Below are 24,320 nucleotides of genomic sequence, written 5' to 3' on the forward strand. Positions count from 1 at the left end.
TGTTGGACCTGGAGAACTTGGCTGAATTCTTTCTTTCCTGGCATTCTCTGCAGCTGCAATGATGAACATACACTAAAAGACAAAAACTTTTTACAGGAAGGCCTTCATTTTTCCAGGTAGATTTTATACAACTCTGGAAACTAGACATCCAGTGTGCAGTTATGCCTGAGAAACTAGGTACTGCAGAAATTGTGTAGGATATTCAGGCAATTCTGTTCCCTGCTAGGTGAAAAGGTGCTTAGCTCCAGTCCATCCCTGCCCTTTATTACCTCATACAGCAGCATCAATGTAGAGGTGGCTGAGGATTCCCTCCCTAAGTGATTGCTGTTGCAGACTGATGAGCATAAAGAAGTTAAATTTCTCTGCAGCTGGCTGCCTAAAATCCATATATCTTACTGTTAAACAGCAATCTCAATTCAAGCTTCTCCACAACAATTCCAGCTGGGATGCATCAACCATTTGGAAGAAAACCAGGTATTTTTAATAACACATGCACACTCTTATCAGCACAGCTCATGCAGGACAAGTCAGACACTTCCTGGCAGGGTCAGATTTGCTGAAGAGGCACCTACCAACACAGGTACAGGTGGCTCAACACCTCAGGTGTCACATTGCCTGTATTTATGTTAAGCAAGGCATGCTCACTGGAAATATGGCAGCCCCAATGATGCAGAACTGGTTGTCTGGCAGCTGAAATCATGACACAGAAAGGAGAAGTTATAAACAAGGATGAAAGAAAACTTAAAGCAGGTAAGGTGAAAGTAGCTCATATGCAAATGCTCTGTATTGCTTCTTTTTTGTTGTGACAGTCCATGTTTCACATCACAAGGGATTTGCAGTGCCCCACGTGGACTGTGCAAATGCATGCATTCCTCAATTTTCATTACATTCCTCTGCAAATTAAATATATGCAAGCTAGCAGCTTGCACAAAGGAATCTTGACAAAAGACAGACCATTCCAGGACCAATATATCTTGCTGTAAAACTATTAACAGAACAATTCCTGTAAATTACAATCATAGATGAGGCCCTTGACAGGCAGGACTCAAAAATGAAACTGCCACATAATCGCTATGGAAAACACAACTTCCCACAAAACTAGTCATATCAAAAATTAAGTTCCCTCCACATAGCAAGATGGATCAAGCAGCATTCAAAGTTAATGCAGCGTCAATGAAAAAGAACAGACCTCTAATCTTGGGGGGGAAAAAAAATTAAAAACCAATAAACTGTGGCCTTGGGGTTTTTCTCCTGTAGGAACCAAGCTTCATAGCTTGGTTTAGGAGGTCAAATGATCCTCAAAAGTTTCTTCTGTAAAACTTTTATACAACACTTCAGCAAACAACACTCACTCACTGACGCCAAAACTTAAGAATAAACTATTGCAGCTACTTTTCACAGGTCTAATACCACTTTCATTGACAAAGTGAAATCATAAAAAGCCCCTATTTTAACTTACATTTTGTAATACAGATATGCAGACATGTATGAAGGAAAGCAGAGACCTAATCTAACTATAGAGATAAAAGGAGTTTTTCAGTAGTAAGGTTAATCTAGTGAAAACATCGCTATTACTCACATTTCTCTTCAGAAAAATGATTTAATATGCCTCATTGTTTTCATTTCACATCCAGTCTCCAAAACCCTTCTCAAATCCATCCTCTCACCACACATCTGTTTATTTGCTCACCCTAGAAGCACAGTTTCAACTGTTTATTTCCCAACCTCATCTTCTGGTGGGTGGCACCCACTGCTTTTAACTGATAGTCATTTTACAGCTTGGTAGGATTCTTTATGAAACTTGCCCCACTACCAATTTTTCTGTCAGGAAAGTTTGATTACTGATACTTTTACATCCAGAAGGTCAGCAAAATAAAATATTAAGCTTCCCAGCAGGCCTATGCACATTGTTGCAATATATATGGAGGCACAAAAGATGCTCCTGTAGAGGAAAACATAATCCAAAACACATCAGCACAACTGAACCTCCTCAGGATGACACAACAGATCAGAATTCTGTTGCAAATTCTTTTACAGCTGGGTGGACCTGGTTCCACAGAGCACCATCTGAGAGACATTGGCAAACTTAAGGGCAGCTGGTTTTTTCACCAAAAACTGAACGTCAGTCTCAGCAACAGCAGCCTCCCAGTGTGATCAATGGGGAGCAGGATTCTGTGCATCTTCTGAAACCATGCACAAGCCATAAATGAGAGAAGTGCAAAAACAAGGGCTAATCATAAAGATACAATATCAGTATTACCTTCTATCTTTTCTTGTATAAATACAGGGAAACTGAATGGACAATTATAAACCAATCTTTCCCCTATTGGTACAGCTCAGCAGGAATCTCTCAATTTCTAGTTGTAGACTTTAAAGCATTTTACTGTAAAGAACTATATCCTTTCACTGAAGTTGTGCATACATTTTATCTGTCATTTAAGTGTGAAAAAATGCATATTTCATTGTAACCACAAGAATACTAGGGGCTTGTTAGGCTGTTCAGAAACTACTCTGTGTTTCTAACAGCCAAGTCCATTACTTTTCCACAGAAATTATAATTCCAAATGTATGTCAAAGAAGGGACAAGTAATAACTTTAATAAATAATTTTCAGCTTCAACATAATACAGTGTGGGACATTCTTTAAATTGTGCAATGCTATTTAGTCTTCAGAAAACCTGACAGTTTCCACAAGGAGGACACCAAGGGCCTTTAGAGACCAGCAAATGAGCAAATTAAAACACTAATCAAAGGAACGGTACAACTTTCAGAGGCCAGGTAGAGAAGGACCACTCATTATAGAAAACCCAACCAAAGCTCAGTGCTGGAAACTCTCTGTAGTCACAAATATGTGATGTCCCTCATCATGGCCACCAGGGAACTCCTGCCCAATGGGCAGGGAGGTGCTGCTGGATAAGCAGGAGCGGGGCTCTGCAGAAGCTCAATGCTGAGGAAAGGGCCATGCCCCTGGAGCCAGGCATCTGTTTAGGAGCTCAGCATGCAATACCCTGGGAGGTGGATTGGTTATTTATCCTCTGTTCACCAATCCATGCCCAGATCTGGCAAGGTTCACCTGGAACTTTATGGAAACCCCTCACACCAAATTGTTACAAATAAAATTATTCTACTGGAATTAGCCTAAGATGGATGACACATCCATGAGGAGAAGGAGAGGAAAGAGCAGCTGCAATGCACACACACCACACTCCCCACTGGAAGGAGAAGAATCCCTGTGGCAGTTTTCCATAACCTTAATGTCTTACTGATACAGCCTGTGCCAAATAGAAAAGATCAATTTGATCATAACTGAATTTAGAGGTACGTGAATTAAGGGTTTCAGGATTTGATACTGAGGTGTTAAACCTCTGCAACAAAAAATAAAGAAGAAAAAGACAAAGAAACACAGATGCATCACTAAAATAAGGGTGCAGTTAGTGGAATAATAGTTCAGTAAGCAGAGAGGCTAGGAGGGAAAACAGCAGTTTGCACATTGAGCACCTGGGGTGTTTCTAAGACATCCTAATACAATTATTACTTCCCCCTTCATTCTTGAAATTAACTGTTAGAATAATTTCAGCTCTTTAAACCCAATCCTCTGCTAAAGAGCAACATTCTTATCACTACCACAAGGCCACCAAAAGAACACCTACCACGTACCTTGTGACTTCTGCTTTTAAAGCATTCACTGGTCAAGCATTGCAGAGGACAGTAATTAAAGGACAGTTTATTTGCTAGGTTACTAGATTTTTTGAGCCTACAGATTAGCTCTACAAGCATCATGGAAGTCTTCTCATGCTTAAAACAATTCTATGTTGTTAAAAAGATGTTACAGTCTCAGTTGATTTCCTACTTAAACCCATCCTCATCATCCTCAATGTTCTTGTTAAAGAAACAGCAAATAACTATGTAGCAACTGAGAAGACAAACCTGCACGCAAGACTCAGGATTAACCAAAACTAGCACCCAAAACTAACTAACCAAACTTCAAAACCAAAGATGCTATTTCTCTCACTTGCCACTAAAAATCTGATAGTATATAGGGAGAATGCAAATAAAGATTTATTTTGCAATGGTGGAAGATGTATAAAATCTAAACTATATATTCATAGACATACATAAGATTGTTTTTTCTTTCTGTGATTTAATCTTAAGTTTGCTTTTTTTATATTCTGTTCATGGTAAATCACCATGTCAAAAGATTTTGCATCACATTTTAAAGCAAAAATGTTAGCAGGGTTTTAAAAAACACCATACAAGATTTATTTTCCCCATTACAGATCCTGTATCCTAAGACAGGATTGCTGAATATACCACAAGTTAAACATATGGAACAGCATTCATATCAGTTGAGCAGGGGTGGGAGGGGATATAAAAAAATGTATACACAGTTCTCTTTGCCTCTGAGAGCCCAGCATGATGAGAGATTTGGGGGTTTATTATTCTTTATGCCTATCATAAGGTACCAGGGCAGAGACTCCTCCTCTTCAAGTTCCAGCTCAAAGGGAGAATTTTACTGAAGGAAATGCATGAGATTTAGAGAAAATGCTAACTCTACTTTTCAGTTTAATGCCAGGAATATCACTGTGAAATTTAGTCCAGGTACAGGATGGTGTGTGGAAGCACGAAAAAAAAGTAATAGTTACTGCGAAAATTTATTTGTAAAGAGAACAGTACTCAGCTTTGATAGAAAGCATTTTCTGGAACAAGTAGAGACCTTGCTGGACTTCCTTGCACATCTATGTGACCCCTGCTGATCAATGTCAACACTTGATTAATATTTTACTGAAAAAGTGTGAGAAGATTCAAACTTTGTCTGTCTGGGTAGGTGTTGCTAAGCAACTTTGCTCCTTCTCTGGGAACTCATCTTCACAGCAACCTTTCCTTCAAGACAAAGACCGGCATCCACTCGAAACACTTTGTCAGTGAAAAAGCTGTATCTATTCCACCCTTCCCTTTCCATTCCCTCCCCACCTCCCAGCTGAGAAGAGCCCAGCGTGCCGGTGCCTGGAGCGCTGTCCTTACCGTAGTCGCTGTCGTAGAAGACGATGAACTTCTGCCAGCGCAGCTCGGTGACCAGCTTGAGCATGACGTCGTTGAGGCGCACGGGCGGGCGCGCGGCCAGCGTGTACTCCTCGTCCTCCAGGCTGGGGTTGAGCTGGCAGGCCGTGCGCGGGGAGCCGCCCGTGCTGCGCTGCACGAACAGGTGCGGGATGTGCATGGCGTCCGTCAGCGACTGCAGCGCGTTGGCCGACGCGCAGCCCGTCGATGTCACCAGCGCCAAGATGCCCAGGGTCATCAGGTCGCAGGCTGGAGAAGAGAAGATGCAAAGCAGGGTTTGAACTAGCTCAGCAATTCCTTTGGCCAACCTCGATGCTAAGAAGGGAACAAGGAAGGTTTTGCCCTTGCCATCAACACAGAGCTGAAATTATTTCTATCGCGCTATCAGCTGAAGCCTTTCGGCGTTAGGGCCTGTACTTTCAGAGTAGGACACAGTATCTGCAATCTGTCCTGGTATGCCCAAGTTGAGGACAGATAACGTAACTACTGCCAGTCCCTGAGACACAGCTGATGTGGATGGAGATGATGGCCCTTGCTTCACGTCAGTCCTGGTGCATGCAGGAACTGAATTCCCATTTTTTACAAATCACTTCACTGCTTTAACCACTTAATCCTTGTTGGATACACTGGATGAAGATTTGGGACAATAAAGAGCCATTTCCCTTCCAAGGACTTGCCTCATACAGCAGAGCTTTGAGGGAATTTTTAAATTGATAATTTAAATTGATAAAAAACATTCACTGTGCATCTCAGAGCACTGAAGAAATAACAAAAGCATTCTTTAGAACCAAGACAACCCATGAATGACTAACCAATCATTAGCAACACTGCAGCTGTCCTTAAAAAGACCTGGAAAAGCACCTATCATTTGAAAACACAGCATATACGTTTGACCCCATCTGTTTTTGGGAATGAACCATTTTTCTCATGCTGAGTTTGAAAAACAGACCACAGAGAGACCTGGACAGTCTGCTCTGCTACTCAGGCCACCATACATGTCATGTTCTCGCTGGACCTCTCCACATCAGGCAACCTGATATTCAGCTGCAGTTAGAAAACATTTCCAGCCAGGGCCCTCAGCAACAATTCAGTCAGTAGTGATGAGAAGACTGTGTAAGAGTGTAAGGCAGCCAGGGATCCTGGTTTTTACTAACTCTAGTGAATAAATGGCAGCACAGTTGGCCCTGGGAGCTCAGCACAGGAGACCCTCATAGTTTAGGCTAGCACTAGCCCTGAGGGTGCCCCAGGGGCACTAGGAACTGCCTGCTCCACCTTTGAAGAGGGCTGGGGGCAAGCTCAGGGGTTCAGCACTGTTTCAGACCCCAACAAGCACAAGCACAGCCTGCCCACAGCAAACCCTTGCTGTGCTCCCCCAGCACAGCCATGCTGGACAGGGGAGACTGGAGACACTCCACAGCCCTGGGCAGGCTGCAGGAGCTCCTTAACAGCATGAAAAAAGAACCTCTGGGGTGCAATTCAGAGCCCCGTGGGACACCCAGAGAGCTGAGCAGGAAATTCAGCTTCCAGCTGGAGAAGGGAGGCTGCCCATGCTGGTACTTCCCCCTGCAAGGAGACTGCACAGCCTGTAGCACTGCAGCCACAGAGCCACAGGTGACCTGCAGCCTCATCTCCAGTGGAAAAGCAGAAAAAATAAAACAATCTATTAAAAGCATTTATTTATCCTCCTCAAAACACTTATGTCTCCACTTTCAGAGGCCAGAAAGTGAAAGGAAGTAGACTATGAATAATTAATAGTTAAGTATTAATTAATATTAATTCCATCAATCTACATAATTAAATATATAACTGTTTCTCGCACAACCAATAAAACTCTCCACCAAAAATCTTCTTAGACCAGACAGAAAATAGATACATTTCACTTTGATATGGGATAACAGAAAAAAACTTTTTGATCTTCTCTGTGCACAGAATGTTCACCATGTATCCTGATGCAGCAAAGATTAAGGGCTTTTAAAATTATTTCCTTGATGGTCTTTACAATAAACATATGTCAGCCGCATTATCTAAATTTACTCTGTGTTGATTATAGCTATATGAAATTGTTCTTTGTTTTTCCTGAGAGCTGACCTGATTTAACAGCAGGGAGGCATTATATTTGCCAAATGGGAGACCCAGGTTTGGGAACAGATTTGATTTCCCAGGCTTCTTGCCAGAGAAAACCGAACATGTCATACAGGTAATTTATTTAGTCACAGTAGGGGAGGGAACAGAGAAGTGAGAACAGAGGGAGAGAACAGCAGAGCTGAGCCATAAACCCCTGCAGAGATCACCAGCCAGCAAGCTTTGCTGTCACCAAGGGTGAGAGCATCAAGCCACACGGGGCTGTAGCAGGAACAATTTACTTGCAAACCAGACAGAAGGAGACAAAAAACAAAGCCCCTTCTGATGGGAGGCTGCATTGGAGAGTCACTTATTTGTAAAATTCAGAGCTGATCACCAGTTATATAACAAGAAAAACCTTCATTCAGTGGCTGACACTAACCAAAAGCTGCTGCTTATGAAAGCAGAGAGACCAGAGAGGCAACAGATCACAGCAAATGGGCCCCCTTATCTCCCAGAACAGCCCACCAAACACAGCTGAAATAGCTCAGCAAAGACCATTAGAGCTGAGGCATTTTTCAAGTGTTTTGTAGCTTGTGTACACGGGTTAGATTGAAGAATTAGTCAATATGCTTCCACATTCTGATATTTTTGTCAATTGATTACGTTCTGCCTGAAAGTGTATCCTACTTAGTATGTGTGTGCTCCTCTTGCCTTTGTTTTGAGATAGCAAGCAATAAAAACTGGAATGACTAAAGAAGACAAAAAAAAATTTCATGTTTTCTGAATTGCTTTCTTTAGTCAAATTACAGAATGTGAAAGAGAACATGTCATTCCTAATAGAGGAATCTTTTTTGTTATACAAAAACACAATGGATTCCAAGAAGTTCAACCTCTCCACAATTATTGCACTGAAGGGTGAGAATAAGCTTTAAGGACATAAAGAAGGAAAGTATTACTTTTTACATGAGTAACACAATGGGGAACAACAACATAACAGACTCTATTAAAAAACTCATTAGATCTTAAAGCATCTCAAAATTCCTTAGCAAGGGAACATTCAAGAATTACACAATCTTGGGAGAAAACTCTGGTGGACCACTTTTTTTTTAGTATTTCCCCCACATTCCTACAATTTCTTGCACAGAAAAGTGATGCAATTTTCTGTTTAGCTTCACAATAGCTATGGATTTGCAGCAACAATCAAATATCCTTGACTCTGTGACTGAGTAAATGGCTAATTCTGTCTATCAGCTGCAGCTTCATAAGCATTCAAAAGAACCTGCAATTTTTGCATAAAAATTTCATAACCCTGATCTTGACATTCTTACAAGCTGAATACATTTTATTTGAAATGCTTTGGTCCATACCAAACTACCAACATAAGGGAAAGGGGAATCAAAGCACCTTGAGAACTCCAGTGATCTTCAACTACTATAGTTATGGTAATATACATTTAACAGTCTTCTGACTAAAATACCCCCAGTATTTATTTATGTTGCAGATATCTTTACTTAGATAGGTTTTAAGAAATAAGGCCTTGAAAGTATTTGTTCCACAGAACAGGACAGACATGTTCTGAAATTCTGTCTTGAAAGGACAGAAATGTTCTGGTAATGCTGCCCCAGATTTGACTGCTATTTAAACAGATACAGATATTAGTTTAATGTGCTGAGAATTACTCTATCACCATCAAACTTCATTTTAGGAAGACACTAACATCATACAAACCATACAGTAAGAAATGTGTAGTCTAACACAATGAAAACATGAACATCATCATGCCTGAAGGATCTTCATTAATGTATTGAAGCCAATTAAATCATGTCATGGTGTTTGTTCAGTGTTGGTCTCCATTAACAGACCATCTCTCAAGCTTATTCTTGGATTGCATTAAAGTTTCCAAACTATTGATTTATCCTGTTTGTCACTGTTTTGGTGAAGTATCTCTCCTAAAGTATTCTTTTGAAATCTGTTTGCAGACTTCCTTTTACAGATCTGCTTGACTGACTTTCCATCTTGAACTGTTATTTCCATCACAGTATTTCACAAGACACTGCTTTCTTCTCCATCTATTGCCTCTCATTTTCTTCTGACATCATAGCAATATATACAAAACTCTCTAATTTTGTGACCCACTTCCCTAACTCCAGACCACAACTCTAACTTCATTAAGATCACACTTGAGCCTGAAAAAGAAACTAATAATTTTCAGACTTTGCCTTATCCACACAACCATTCCCATCACTCCTCATGGAACATGAGACAATGCAAGACTTCTACTTTGCTGCAATTATCCTTCAGGTCTTGCATTCCTACCACTGCTTCCCATACTTTCCAATTCTGAAGACAGGTGCAGATAGCAAAATCCTGATTTGGCACCCTCTTCATAAGGATATTTGCATTAAGAGCTTTATCTCATATCTCTGTAATTAAATCCCTCTCTCTCCAAACCACTGGGGATTAAAATACTCCAAGAGAAACTGTTATCTTGCTCCTGGCAATGTGACTACATGACCATCTCTCAGTCTCCCTTTCAGTGACTTCCTATTATCAGAAAAGAGTAGAAACTTGATCCTTTGTTTCCTCCATTATCAACAGAGCAGCTGCCAGTGTAATTTCAGCTCTAACAATAAATCCACCACTGGCATTCACACTGCCTCTTCAAACTTCCATGTCTTTCTGTCTCTCACTTCTGGGCATCACCATCCTGCCCACTCTGGACACCCTCTCATATTAAATAAATCCTCTTCAAGTCTTTAGTTGAATATTTTTCTTTTTCATTTTGACTAATCCTTAGGAACTCTTTACTGACTGCAAATGAAGAATCATCCAAATCACAAATAACTTGCATTTAAAAAAAAAAAAAAATCACTGTTTGAAAATGGAGAGGCTGCTGCCTTTCTGCTTGGAAAGGTTTTGAAAGGAAGGAAGATATCTTCAGACACGCTGTATCACTCTGCAATGAAGTGATTAACTAAGTTGGCACTTAAGTGTCTGTGATTAGGTTTGAAAGCCACCTTCCTGCTGAGACAAGGGACCTCATGCTTGCCTCCGTACTACTGCCTCAGTCAATCTGACAGAAAACTAATTTTTCACATTATTCATCTTTAAAAGTCTGAAGAACACAGCAGATTCTGGGGGAAAACCCCTGGTTTTGGGAACCTAAATTCTAATATTCCATGAGATTATCGAGGCCTGTAGTATCTGCTGAAAATGCATAATTAGCAGATCCCAACTGAACTAGCAAGCAGATGCAGAATGTCATGTGCTATATATAAATGAACTATTGTATTATTTATGGGTATAAAATTTAATTAGCGTTTTGGTTAATTAGCCAATTTCAAGATAAACACAGACATAAAATTTTGGGGTAAAACACTAGAACAACCAAGAGTTAGGAGATAAAAATGTATCTGTTGGAAAAATTGTGTTTTAGATCAAGATGTAGGGTCTGCGGGAAACACACCCACAGAGATATTCTCAAATTAAATGGAAAAAGTCCTTCTGGGAGGTTTGTTGGAGTACTGAAATGAGACAGAGAACATGATGCAAGGAGAAAGACTGCATCTACCAAGCAATACTTCACACTCAAAAGGATATGGATACAATTCTTCCAGGTAAAGACAAAGTAACACAAACCACAGAAGGGTTTTGCACATATCTAAGAAAAACTTGACTGTTTCTGCTGTAGTACATAAGAAACTACCATGAAATTAGGGCACAGGCCCACAGCTAATGCAGTAACCCAGGAAATGGCAAAAGACTATTAGCTATCTACATTTTATTCCACTTTAGGGCTCAAAAGGCCTTTAAAATTTATTGTGTTTGTGCAAAACCAGCTGCTCAGGCAGAAAAAAAGTATAGAATAATCTCATCTATATCACTGAGAACACTTCTATTAAAAATATTGATTTATACAAAGATTCACTCCTATTATTGTTATATTAAAAACAACATTAAAACTGGTTATCTAAGCACTCACGGAACCTCATGCTTCACTAAATGGGGTTTTCTGAAGAGTAATTTATTCTTGCTTCACATTTTAGGATGTTTCTTACTCTTCAGCTTCTTTCCTTAACTGAGGAAGGCAATCAATAAAGAATTTGCATAATTTGCACTTAGAGACATACTATTTAGTTGTTCTCCCTTTGGCTCCTCAGCAATGAACTTATTTTTCTTTGTTTCATTTCTGTAGGCTTTTACTTACCTTTATGTTCTGTACTTAGATTATGGTTCTTCAAATAACAAAGAATTTATTATTTTTATTGGGAAATCTACATGTAGCTATAGTTACTTGTCACATAATGACTGATAATATGGAGAAATGATAACAAAGGTAGACAGCAAAAACCTTTTATGTAGCACTTTTATTGCTGTATCACCTTATTATATGTAGTGAAGATGGATATTTACTACTCCATTATTAAAACAAAATGCATCTTAGAAGTAGAAAGAAAAATCACAATTTTTCCATGGTGGTTTGATTAAAATAAAGTAGATTCAAGAGAACCAAAACCACAAAGTACCTCAACTTAGACGTGTCCATTTTAGGATAAAATATTTGAGAACAATAAATATTCTCTCCTTCCTCTTCTCTGAGAAAGGGCAGGACAGGTGTACCAGCAAATTCATACATTAGTGTGTGCACATGAAAATTCAAATAAACAATGTCAGAATTCCTCTGACAAAGCGGGATCTGAAAAACATCTCAAAATCAAAAAAACCATGAAGATTTTTAAATGTTCACCAAAAAAACTTGGGAAAATTGCTTCTAAAGGTCATCCCCCAATTTTTGGGCAGTCTTTGTACTGTTTTCCCATGATTCAAGGAGGAGGAATAAGGGAATAAAGGTGCTGGGGTCAGCAGCTGGCTCCATCCCTCCGGGCTCAGGGCACTAACAGGGGCCTTGTCACTGCTCAGTGACATCAACTGCTCCAGGAAAGGGTTTTTAGATCTTCAGCTTCCTTCCAACTCTGTGGTTTGCAACCTGCTTTCTTGGGGGCCAACTCTCAGCATGTATAAACTCTCAGAGCTCCCCTGGCACTACCAGAAGTGTCCTTTACATCTAAATAATTGCCACTGTGCCTTGTTTGCTCCATTACCCCCTTGGCTCAGCATTTTCAGTGCACTCTCATTGTTGGCTGGCACACACACAGACAGCTTTTGGTACAAAGGCTGCAAAATGCTGTCATTTCATAGGACCTATGATGAACATCCAAACCAAAATCCCTTCCCTAGCATTCACATTAACTGCAGCAACTGGAGATGTAAAGAACTATCACAGGCAAGACAAACCAAAAAGCCATTTCTGTGCAGGACAACATTCTTTGTGTCAGCACTAACCCACTAATTGAAAAATTAACCAGGAGCAAGAACAGGAGCAGTCTACACCACTCTTCTGTTTGCATTTATGCAAAGAAATTATTCCAAAATAGTAAGTACTATACAACTGAGATAAAAACAATGATCAAAACTAGAGTTGTGGCTTTCATTTAATTTATGGGAGTGTATTAATAACTCCCCTCACTCTTTGATGGTCAAAATAAAACACCAAGCACAAGTAACACTGCTCTACTGACAACAGAGTTTCATTTCTGCACAACTGAGTGATGCCATCAAGTGGTCAACAAATACACCAGTTGTTTTCCAAGTAAGGTTTTTGGGTTCATCTTCATTGAACATGATGTATTTTGCATGGAGAAGCTACTGCCATGAAATCAGCAAAAAAGCACACTCCACAGATAAAAGTGCATCAATTGAGAGCACGAGTGACAGGTAAGAGATGACCTTGTTTTTCCAAAAGACAGCTCTGACACTGCTCTCTAGCTCCTCCTAAGAAGGTAAGAGTCTCTGAGAGCACAAACAGCCTTCTGCTTCAGAAGTGATTTTTGCTATTTGTTTTGCAGTTGAGTAGATCTAGAAGACCACACCAGAAAAGACTGCATAATGTAGGCATTAAAAATATTTACTTTTTTTTAAAAATGATTTAGCATTGTGAATGGTTAAGGATGTACAACATCCCAGAATTTAAACTTTTTCTAGTTTTCTTAATTAATAATAAAAAGAGCCATAAGCAGCTAAAATAGAAATTTAATGGTACAAAAATTCTGCAGAATAACTGTGCTTCTGCTTTCTCAACAAAATGTAACTCCATTAGTGAAGACTTGCTCTTGGAATTGTAGTTTGGCATGATTAAAAATGTGATTAAGCATTTCTGGTAATTTTGAATAGTGCATGGTTCTACAGAATTACACATTAATCACAATGGCATCAAAAAACTATTTTAAGGCACTAGGTGGAACTGAATCAGCTTTGACTTTTTTTTTCTTTTTCCCCTTCAACACTAGTTCTGAGGTAGAATTAACTGCAAACCATCTCAATTATTCACAGAACATAACTGCTTTTCTGAATGCTGCATATTTGATCTCTATTCTTTGTAAGTTCTTCAATAATTATGTTTTCTTTTGCCCTTCAACACAGGATGAGCTGCACTCTCTCACCCTCTGCTTTTTTCACCTGCCTTTCATGACAAATCAATGACACACAAGTATTTTTTACACCCTCGTTAGCATTCTGCCGGGATGCCTGACTTTGTTGCCTCCTTTGGGACTATTTTACTTGTACATGCTGAGTATTATTTCAATGTCAGCGTGGCTCAGGCTCAGATGGAGCATGCACCAAAGGAAAACACTCCTCTGCCATCTATAAAAGCAGTCAAACACAGCAATTCCAGATAAGCAGGTAAAACCTCCCATTCTTTGGTACTGAGGAGCACATTTGGATCCAGAGCAGCACTGACAACCAAGGAACACATCAGCCCTCCCTGTCTATTTAAAGATATCCATGCACAAATAGAGAAACTTCCCTTTAGGGAGAGGCTTAAATTCTTGCCTTTTGTGTCACACCTTAAACCAAAAGCAAGAGGGATGAACATCAGCCCAAGCCTCCTCAACACTGCTCCTGCACTATGTACAAAACATCCCTGTTGTTTCCCCAGCACATTAGGAGCACGTGCACTCACTGCACACTCCCACTCACACAGACATTTTAAGCAAACCAAAACACTGACGCATGATCTCCTTCCCAATCTGCCGTTGTGCTCACTAAAGTGCCTACTTGAAAATAACAAAGTCAAATAACCCCAAACATCTCTCCAAAGCAGCACTTCAGATCCTCAGACTTTATAGGAGATTCTGGGGCACACACAATGCTATTGGGGCTGCTGTGTCACCAGAAGCAGAATGATAGAATGTTTAAGCTAAGTTCACAAAGGCTACGCCCTTGTCTCATGCACAGACAGCAAGTTCCATACTCCAACAAGCAGCTCCAGAAATGCACAGCCCTAAAACTCATCCTTATGGTCCCATCTATGATCTTCCCCCTCCCACAGCTGTTACTTCTACCAGCAAAGGGGACAGCAAAATTACATAAGGCAGAGGAGACACCAGAAAGCTTCACATAGCCAGGGAAGCACAGCCGTGGTGGCGGAGCCCACTTATCTGAAAGCATTCATTTATTTATGCCAACTGCTGAAAGACTTGTAGTGTTTATGAATCTGGTTGTGACTCAGGATGTATTTATAGCATCTATTTATCGACAAGCTTTAGGGGTTGATCTATTGAAAGATCTCTGCAATGTATCACATACTTACAACTGCATTCAAAGATTATGCAAATATCCCAAGCCTAGCAACAGTCTAAAGCTGCTATGTCATTTTCTAAAATCAACTTGAAAAGGAACACTTTCTCCTTTCCTCACTCATGAAAGACATAACAAATGCCAAAATTATTTTTGCTCATTACTAAGGAAAGGTTCCTGTCCTCACTCAGCACTAGTATTCATGATATAAAAACCACTTTGCTTGCAGATCTCAAATCCCCCATGGCCATCCAGTGCTATAAACTGGGTAGCATTAAAACACTGCAAATCTGCATTCTCCAGTTTTTCTTTCAGCAGTTGCCACTGAATACTTGAGATACCACGCAACTTTATTAACACGTACTAAAGTTACTTTAAATTATTGGAGTATTACTCTGAATTTCTCTCCCCCCTTCAGCTCTGCAACGAGATAAATCAGGAATCCTGACAGAAATCACAAATTGTCAGGAGCTCTCAGCTGAACACATGAAATCAGCCAGTTGTTCAAATGTATTTAACACCTGGTATTCCCACTGTGAACCTGAAGGCAGATTTTCAACACATTTACAAAAAGTCTCAACATTTACACATTTCCTTACCAGAGGCTGCTGCAAGACCAGGCCTCTTATTTTGATGTTTAAATGAGACCTGACCTCTTGAAAGTTTTTTCCCCTTTTCAACCAGAAGCTTTTTTTTTAACTATGTCACCCCTCTGTCTCTGGGGATAAACAGCTATTACACTGGGGATAACCAGGCTTACCTCAAAGCAACAGAAATGCAGAATACTTAATATATTATATTATTAAAAATTGTTTAGAAATCAGTCTAATTACAACTTGCACCTAAGGTTTCTTGCCACATGAAAATCACACCAATTCAGACTCATCTAGAGGCAGCCACATAGAAAATATCTGCTTTTTAAACACCTCACATTCCACAGGAAGATATTGCTTTACTTAAAGGCTCTACTTTCAGCTGTTGTACAATTCCATCAACTGCACCTGATTTCAATTACTAGTAACCATGTTATATATACACAATATATTTATTGTCAGAGTGCATAGATAATGCAGGATAACTCAAGCCCTGTGGCATGAGCTATACAAAACTATCATATTACACTTCTTATCAGGTGCTACTTAGGCTTTATTACTAAGAATGCTTAACTGGCTGTTATGTTTTATGTTTGTCTTCATATAATCTCATTATATAACACCTTCAGGTAGCTTTCGTTACTCACAGACTAAAACAATTTTCTCCCTGTCCTCTTACCACTGCATTTGAATGTATTCTATGGAAGAGCAAGAGAGTTACTACTGCACTGTGGTCAGAACATATAGTTACTAAAGCATTACCACGTGGGGACAAGTAAGGAATTCAATATTGCACCTTCCTGAATCTGTTTCTACAGGGCTTTGTATCACCAATAACCAGTGCTCATGCAGGAAGTTAAACACAGATGGAAGAAAAATGCTTCAATTAACAAGATAAACCTCATAAAGAAGAGGCTAGTGCCTCATTTCAAGCTGGGCACACAGAGATTGGTTTAAGGCAAGGAAAAGATGTACCTCAAATCTTGAAACAGAAAAAGCAGGTTAGAGAAGGTTCCTGTTTTCAAATAACTTTTTTTTTCCAGCTAAAAAAATATGTGACTTGCTAGAAAAAAATGAATTTCTAATGAGAGAAACCAGTACAAATTAGGAATTTTTGTTTGTTCATAGGTCACTAGCTTCTCACTAAAGGCATTCATTATTGGATTATACAGATTTTCTGAGAAGATATGATTGTATGTTCAAGGCATAAGCCAAGTACAAAAAAATTCAAATGTTAGAAAGCCACAACACCAAGGGCCTTCTTGTAATCCTCACACTGTCCCAAGCATTAGGGAATTTTACTATGAGAAACGCTCAAATCCTAGACTGATAAAACTCAAGTTACACCAGGATGCCACAGACAGCACAGTGTCAGCTTGAGAGCCTGGACATCCTGACAAGAACCACGGTATTCCCTGCAGGGCTGAGCTTGGCTTTCTTCAGTCATCATTCTGTGACTGTTATACTCTGATTTCTTCTCTTTTTACTGCACAACATCTTTATAAAATCACTGTCTCATCCAGAAAATATGCTATATTCACTAGCTAAATTGCCACATTCTTCACAGCATCTATTCTTTTCTCATAATCACTGAATTGTTTTCTTAAAGCAACCTGACTAAAAGATACAGGGCTGCAGGGAATCACTACCCAGGCGTGGCATGACATTACCCTCTTATCTGACTGATAACCTGCACAATTGACACTGTGGGCTTTTCAAGTTGCCCAAATCTCTCCAAAACTGAGGCATTGCCTTCTGAAGTTAAATCCCTAGACACATCATGAAAGTACAGCCCCTGAGAGCTCTAACAGTGCAGCCTGGTTCTGCAGACCCAGTGGTTACTGTTAGCTACCCAACCTTCCCAATTTACTTAAAACAACCATTTCCCAAAGATCCCGTTCCGTGAGCATTAGGCCAGAACACATTTGTTCATTCAAGTATCTCTGTCTAAATACATACCACAGATGTAGAAAACACCTTGCCCCTCTGTTGTCATTATAGTGCAAGAGTTCTATTGTCATTACATTGCAAAGCTTCCATATTGCTAGAGTTTCATACCTCCTTGATGTTTCTGGTAGGCAGCTCCTCTAGGCACGGACTCTTCCTTGCCCTCACAGCAGCCAACTGAGTCCAGTTCCCCGCAACCAGCCAACCCACTCTTTTATAACACTCTTCTTATTGGCTACAGCTGTGGCCTGTTAAAATCAGGCCTGCTCCTAAGCTTTAATAATTAACCTAGCTGCAACTCTTTAGAGGGTAAGATTACTTTCTATACTACCTTTATTTACTTATATTCTATCCCCCTACACCCCTCCCCACCCATGTTCTACACAGCTCTTGAGCATTTTCTGTACCATTAATCATACATGCAGTGCTATGAACCACTTATATTTTGGACCCAATTCATCTCAGTAACTAACTACTATGAAATCCAATTAATCTATTTCCTCACAGGCTGAGAGTATTTTGTGCAACCAGGAGAACTACCTCCTGGATAGACATGACAGCTGATTTCTCAGGGGGGCTTTTGTCACAGAGGCTCTCCATTTTCATGTGGTAAGAATATTTTGATGTAGTCCAAATCTGCATCTTGACGTTGTCTGTCTGGCAGACAACGACCTTGCACATTTACTAGTCTCAGAAACTCCATGGAGACCACTCATATATATATATATATATATATATATATATATATTTAGACTGACAACCATTTCTCAGTTCTTCAAGAAAAAAGTGCTGGGTGGTTGGTTTTCTTTACAATAACAGGTTTCCTTAGTGTACAGCCCAAGGCACAATATGTTATCCTTGGCCACAGTACCAACAGAAGGTGTTAATGAAGCCCAAGACTGAAGCAGAGTTAAAGTTTGGGGGAAGTCTGGCTCCTTCTTGTACACTTTACACAACTACATCTAGGTGTAACAAAGGCATGTATCAGATGCTCCTTCCTCACAACCCTCTCCTAGAACATGGTGGCTACACATCCCAGACTAGGCTGGACACCCTGGAGACCAAGGCCAGCATCCACCACAGGGACAAATTGCTTCCTCTGCTCCCTGAACCACAGCCAAGCACAGCAAGGAGTTAAAGAGAGCTGCAGGATCAGCCCTGCTGGGCAGGACAGACATTGCTCTGTACATTTAGGCCTCCACCACACAGAACCTGGGCAGTCAGAGAAAAACATTTTCTCTCACTTCCACTCCAAGTCCCTTTCCAGTCTAAAATACATTTCTGTACAACGTAACATCTCACTTAAGACTTTCCCAATTTCCTTGGTCCTCTGTGCATGCAGGAGCCTGCACTCTACACTTGCTTATGTTAGGAAAAGGGGGTTCTAAATGGCAGAAGTGCTTATAATATTCTCCCCAGTTTAATGATACATTTGATTAACTCTACTGACCACAGCTAGTCAGGTAACTCACAGAACTTCAGTGTCTTTGAACACCAAAACTGAAGGACGAGGTTTTCGTGAGCAATGACGAAATACATCAGCTAAACTGCCAGAAAGACCAAAAAACAGAAAGGTAGGTAATGTTCAATTTGTAGACTAATTTTAGAACACACAGAAATGTATAATGAAAAGAAAGGCAGTGTCTTCTACCAATGCTCTCAAGACACTTATCTCTATTTTCCATTAACTGGAAGACAACTTCCACATTTTGTAAACGCACCCTTTCTAATATTCAGCACAAGGCATTCAGAATCCAACCAGCTGAACTGCAGCAAGACCCAGGAGCTGACACAGACTCCTAATCAGGGACCTGGGTGCACACAGAGTCCCATGAGACAAGCAGCTAAAGCATCTCTTTGTACCCCACAATGTGCTGATGCACTAGAAAGCAAATATGATCCAAATAGGGCAGGTATTTTGAAGTGACAAGTTTCTTGCCCACTGACCCTTGTTGAAGTCATTTAAGTATAAAGCAAAAAATCAACCACAAGAAGCTTCATATGAAGAACATATGAAACATTTTTTAAACAAAGGTTAAACATTTAAACCTTGACATTTCAATTCTGCTAATGCCTTTTTTTTAAAATTTTATAATCTAAACACTTGGGGGAGCGAGGGGAAAGAAACAAAACCACATCTTTTTAATACAAAAATTGAAAACCAGCTGAAGTTCAACACATCAGCCATTCCTGTCATCATCACCATCTCCCATTCCTGCCTCCCCACTTCCCTCATGACAGGACTCAGGCTGAGCCCTGAGGTTCTGACCCACACTAACCATCACCCTGAGCAGGAGATGCCAGCTCTCAGCTGCAGTTAAATAACCAGTGCCCTCATCTGACACTTCTGATGCCCATGTGCAACTTCACCCCACAACACAGTCACATTTTCCAAGGGTGTGAAAGCCAAAAGAATTCATCTACTGATTGGTCTCTATAAGCTCCACTTGGGGTGAGCAGCAGCTGGCAACTTCTTGCTTCAGCTCTTTGCTATGACAAGTCTGAGCTCTCAAGGGCAAATCATACAAAGCCTCCAGCATAAAGCTCTCCTGGACACCTTGGGTGCATGCCAGATGAGATGGAGACTGAATCTGTCGAACACAATCTCCAGTTTCCATCCCTCAAAGACCCTAACCAAGAGTGATAGGCTTTCTCCTTCACCAGGAACGCCAGTGTTTGTTTAGAGTGGAGTGAGCTCCATAATAAGCACCAAGCTTTATGTCACTTAGACAAATCAGAAGAGACTAAACTTTTATCTTCAGGATCAATTGGATTAGGCTGGGAAACTCCATTTCTGATCTCTGCATATTTGACAGAAGGCAAGGAGTCAGATGGATAATTCATACAGATAAATTAATGATAGCAAGGTCTAATTTAATTTGTGTAGTCATTTGCTTATTTCTTTTATTTGTGTTTTTCCTGAAGTACTTGCATGGAGCGTGCAGTTGCATTTTGTTGGAGTGGCTAACAGAGCATCAAGAGAAATACATACTTGTTGTATCATTTCAGGCCCTGCACAGCAGAATCAAAAGTTAAATTATTTCTGGCTACTAAAATCAAAACAGGGCAGGTGCTATTTAAAGTAAATGGCCAGAAATCTGAATTCCTATAAACGATTTTTAATGCAGATAACTGTCTGTGTATCCCTTGTGCAGTCCAGGATCATGTCTCTTCTGTTACAAAGTATGGTACAGTTCGGATTTGCAGCCATCTGTCACAGTTCCACTCAAAGGCTAAGGATGAAGGTTTTTTGAGACAAAATTTTGGACCCATTTTGTGAAGACTTGTAATCTCCCAATTGTTCCTCTGCCAGAGATCAGTGTTGTACTTGTGCAAGCAACACCTTCACTGAAGGTAAATACAATATTGGATCTACCACATTAGCTAGCTTGGCATGGCTAGGCCAGTGTCTTTTCCATATCTGTCACTGACACCACACCAATCTCTCTAAAGCTTTTTAAATCTTTTACAGACATACACAAAATCAAAGTCCTATAAGGGAATATTCTTCAGAATATTGTCATATTCTTTGGCTTTTGTGCTGGAGCATGAGGATTTAAATTCTTTATGATTTCTTAATCCTATCAAGTATACTTGTGCATTTTCTAATTATCTGTATAGAGTCTAATCCTTACCAAAAAAAAAACCTACAAAGATTCTAAGCACTCAATACATGAACTCTGAGTTCACCAAGTTCTTGCTGTTTTTAAGCCTTGACTCTGCCTCCTATGGAGCTGAAATCAAGTCTCTCTTGCTCTCTCTTTGCATTTCCCCTCCTCCAATTATGATTTTTTTTAATAGCTCCAAGTCTCTGCTCTTTTCCACATCATTAATTAGCTTTTGCTTCCCTGTGAATACTTAAGCACATGTCACACATATCTTCACATAACACAGTCACCAGCAAGGAAAAGGAAAACCATGGCATTCCTAGCACATTCCCATTGATCTCACCCCAGTGACACTTTGGCCCTTTCCTCCATAAAGCCCAATACAGCTGTGAAATACCTTGTTTTGCCACGAGCACACCTTAGCCAGCCTCACAGGGAGTTTCAGCTGCCATCACAGTGCCCACTGACCTACTCCTGCTGGAGTCACTGAGTTACTGCCTTCCCCAGCCTGGATAGGTGTCACCAACACGTAATTGTTCTTCCCAAAACCAGATTACGGAGGAGAACATTAAACACTCTTTCTAGGATAGAACTTGTACATTTTTCCTGTTCTAAACATTTGTGCTTGCCTACCTTCATAGAGATCTTAACTACAACAGCTTCCCACCTCCACTCTCTCCAGAACTGCTTAGATATTCTGCTGGCTTCTGCGAGCATTTGCCAGAGCATGATTTTTCCATATGGTAACACATTGACCTATGATAGTTTTGTCTGAACATTTTGGGGGAAAAAAAAGTATACCTTAGAGCAAGTGTTTCCATCTTTGGAGAAGATCACATTGTCTTATAACCCCACCTTTAATTGGGTATTGCTTTGGGAAATCTTGTTGCAGCTTCAGCAAAAGCCACAAGCTGTCTCATAGGATCTCAAAGGTATTGTAACTGTCCTATTTTAATGAAATTGCACTTGCAGTGTTGCAGCAAAACATCTCATATACCTCATTCCAGTCCTTTGAAGAGATAATAAACAAAACCAAAAGAACAGTGAGCTGATTACAAAGCTACCCCTGCTTTAAGATTAAGTTGTACCAAATCTTAATGTCTCTGGAAAGACGTGAAAAGCCAAACCAACACAACCTACAAATGGAGGTTTTTACATTTTGCCTACACTCTGCGGTTCACAGCTGCATGAGCTACTGGTACATGAGCTAGGTCATTTTGAAGTCACACAGAAGACTTTTCTATGCCACAGTGCACTGAGCAGTGCAAACAAATTCATAAGTGGCACAACTCACAAATGCAAAGTAGGGCAGAAGGTCTGATGTTCAGGCTCAGCCCCACGTGTTTCTGACGCACTCAGTGCAGTTGTTACACTATAATGGTTTTCTCCATCAAAAAAAAAAAAATCTTGCAAACTATGATTGAATTCAAGATTCACAGGGATGCAGAACCCACCCTAGAAACCTATGCCATTTCTTAAGGAAATGATACCACGAAAAAAGGAACAATTCAGTGCTGAATTGGATCTAGTCTGAGGTTATCCTTGCTCTAGAATTCATAGGCTAAACACATGAGCTAAAAATTCCTCTAAAAATTTCAAAATCCTGTACAGAACTTTACAATAGGGTTTTCACCCCATTATATGGCTGAGAAGAAAGGCAATGTTATTCACTCCAATACAAATTTCCTTTATGGAAATCACCCAGGATTTACTACTTAGCAATGGAAATGAAGATTTCTTCTCATGTCTGAGGTGCAAGAAACTCCCATGTGCTGCTTATTGTCAGCAGCAGAATCTTTATGACTCATTTCTTTGTCCTTTAAGATAACTGAATGGAAACAAAATTTCAGGATGTACAGATAACTCTTTTAACAAGGTGAATGATTTATTACACCACCATGAATACTTAAAGTGCTGTTACTGGTTTTAGAGGAAACTTTATCCTATATCTCACTTGGATCATGACTGTACCCAATTTTCAATTGGAGTATTTGTTTTAGTTCAATTAAACATGTACACATACATGCATGTGACACACCTTAGTACTCTACCCCAATACACTGCTGAAGAACACGAACTCCTTAAACTGCACTTTTAAGAATAAACTTCAAGGAGATGAAAAACCAAAAAAGAAAAAGGTTTTTTCTGAACCAAGGAGCAGAAAGCAGAATCATGGTCAGAGTTTTCATTTACTGCCTCCACAAGCACCAATTAAAATCACTGGGTTGGTGTACACCATCGGATAAAATAGCAAGCAAATAATGGATAGAGAGCCTTGCTACAGCATCAAGTGTTGCTTTGAAGAGGAGCCTCAGAGTTTGCAGTGCTGATTCCTCTCTGTTTGATCTACCACATACTAGCTTGCACAAAAGTGTTCGCTTACCCCTGACAACACACTCTTCTGTTTGCATTATCTTGGCTGGACTGTCATAATGCCCTCCTCACTTAGGAACCTCTGAGAACACAGAGCACAAATTCAGACTCAATTTATCTTACAGCAGTGGAGACAGGTATTCTATTCAGAGCTGGAATAAGAGACACCAGACAGGAATACAAACAGAACTTGGTATTAACATACATATATATGTATGTTTGCATGTACATGTACATTTTTAAGGCAACTGACTTGCATAATGCTCTTCTGTGACCTATAATAATTGGCTTACACCTTGTGGGCTGTGCACTCAGCCTCAATCAAGCTATGAATATCCAAGAGAAACAACAGCACTGTCAACAATCACAAAGAAACTAAACAAATTCAAACAAGCCCTGCTAATCACAAAGAAAATACCATGGCTAAATAATACCACTTATACTTCTGTTTTAATTAGAAAAATAAAATCATCTGTCTCTTAGGTCCTACAGCCAAAACCAAAAAGACCTGCACTACCAAAGAGTCACATTCACTGAATACAGAAATCACTAAGCAAAAAGGGTATAAGAAACCACCAATCCCAATACTACTTTCCTTTTTCCTTCCCTTAGTGAATTAACAACATGAAGCTGAGCATCTATTGTGTCACACACTTGCCTGCAGACTGACAGCAGTTCCAGCAGCTTAACAGAACTAACCTGAGTTAGAGCTGGCTTCCAATCCACTCTTTGGATTACATGTAGCCTACAAAAGAATTATTTTTATGAAAATTCTTGATTTTTAAGTCCTGTATAATTTGTTGTCATTCATACTGTGTGGTAGCAAGCTCTGCAATTTAATTGTGCTTTCCGAGAAAGACAACTTATTTTAAAACGTCTATTTTTGTTGGACACCCCTTAGATCCCACATTACAACATGCAGATAATTCTCACTCCCTACTCCTATTTCTCTCCCATTCACATTTTTACATTCTGCCATTATACTATTATCATATCTTTTCATGCAGCAATCCTAATCTATTGTGTTTCTCTTCCTGTAC

At 39.9% G+C, this 24,320-nt stretch overlaps 1 protein-coding gene across 8 annotated transcripts in view; it reads right to left on the reverse strand.

Moving 5' to 3' along the window:
- Positions 1-24,320, reverse strand: part of GRID1 (glutamate ionotropic receptor delta type subunit 1) — a 477,950-nt gene that overhangs the window by 278,177 nt on the left and 175,453 nt on the right. For all 8 annotated transcript variants that reach the window (XM_074544662.1, XM_074544661.1, XM_014267759.3 and 5 more), the window contains one exon: positions 5,022-5,306. In XM_074544662.1, coding sequence (XP_074400763.1) covers positions 5,022-5,306 — 285 coding nt within the window. The remainder of the gene's footprint in view (positions 1-5,021; positions 5,307-24,320) is intronic.

Source organism: Zonotrichia albicollis, chromosome 7, assembly GCF_047830755.1.
Source record: "Zonotrichia albicollis isolate bZonAlb1 chromosome 7, bZonAlb1.hap1, whole genome shotgun sequence".
Taxonomy (NCBI): Eukaryota; Metazoa; Chordata; class Aves; order Passeriformes; family Passerellidae; genus Zonotrichia; species Zonotrichia albicollis.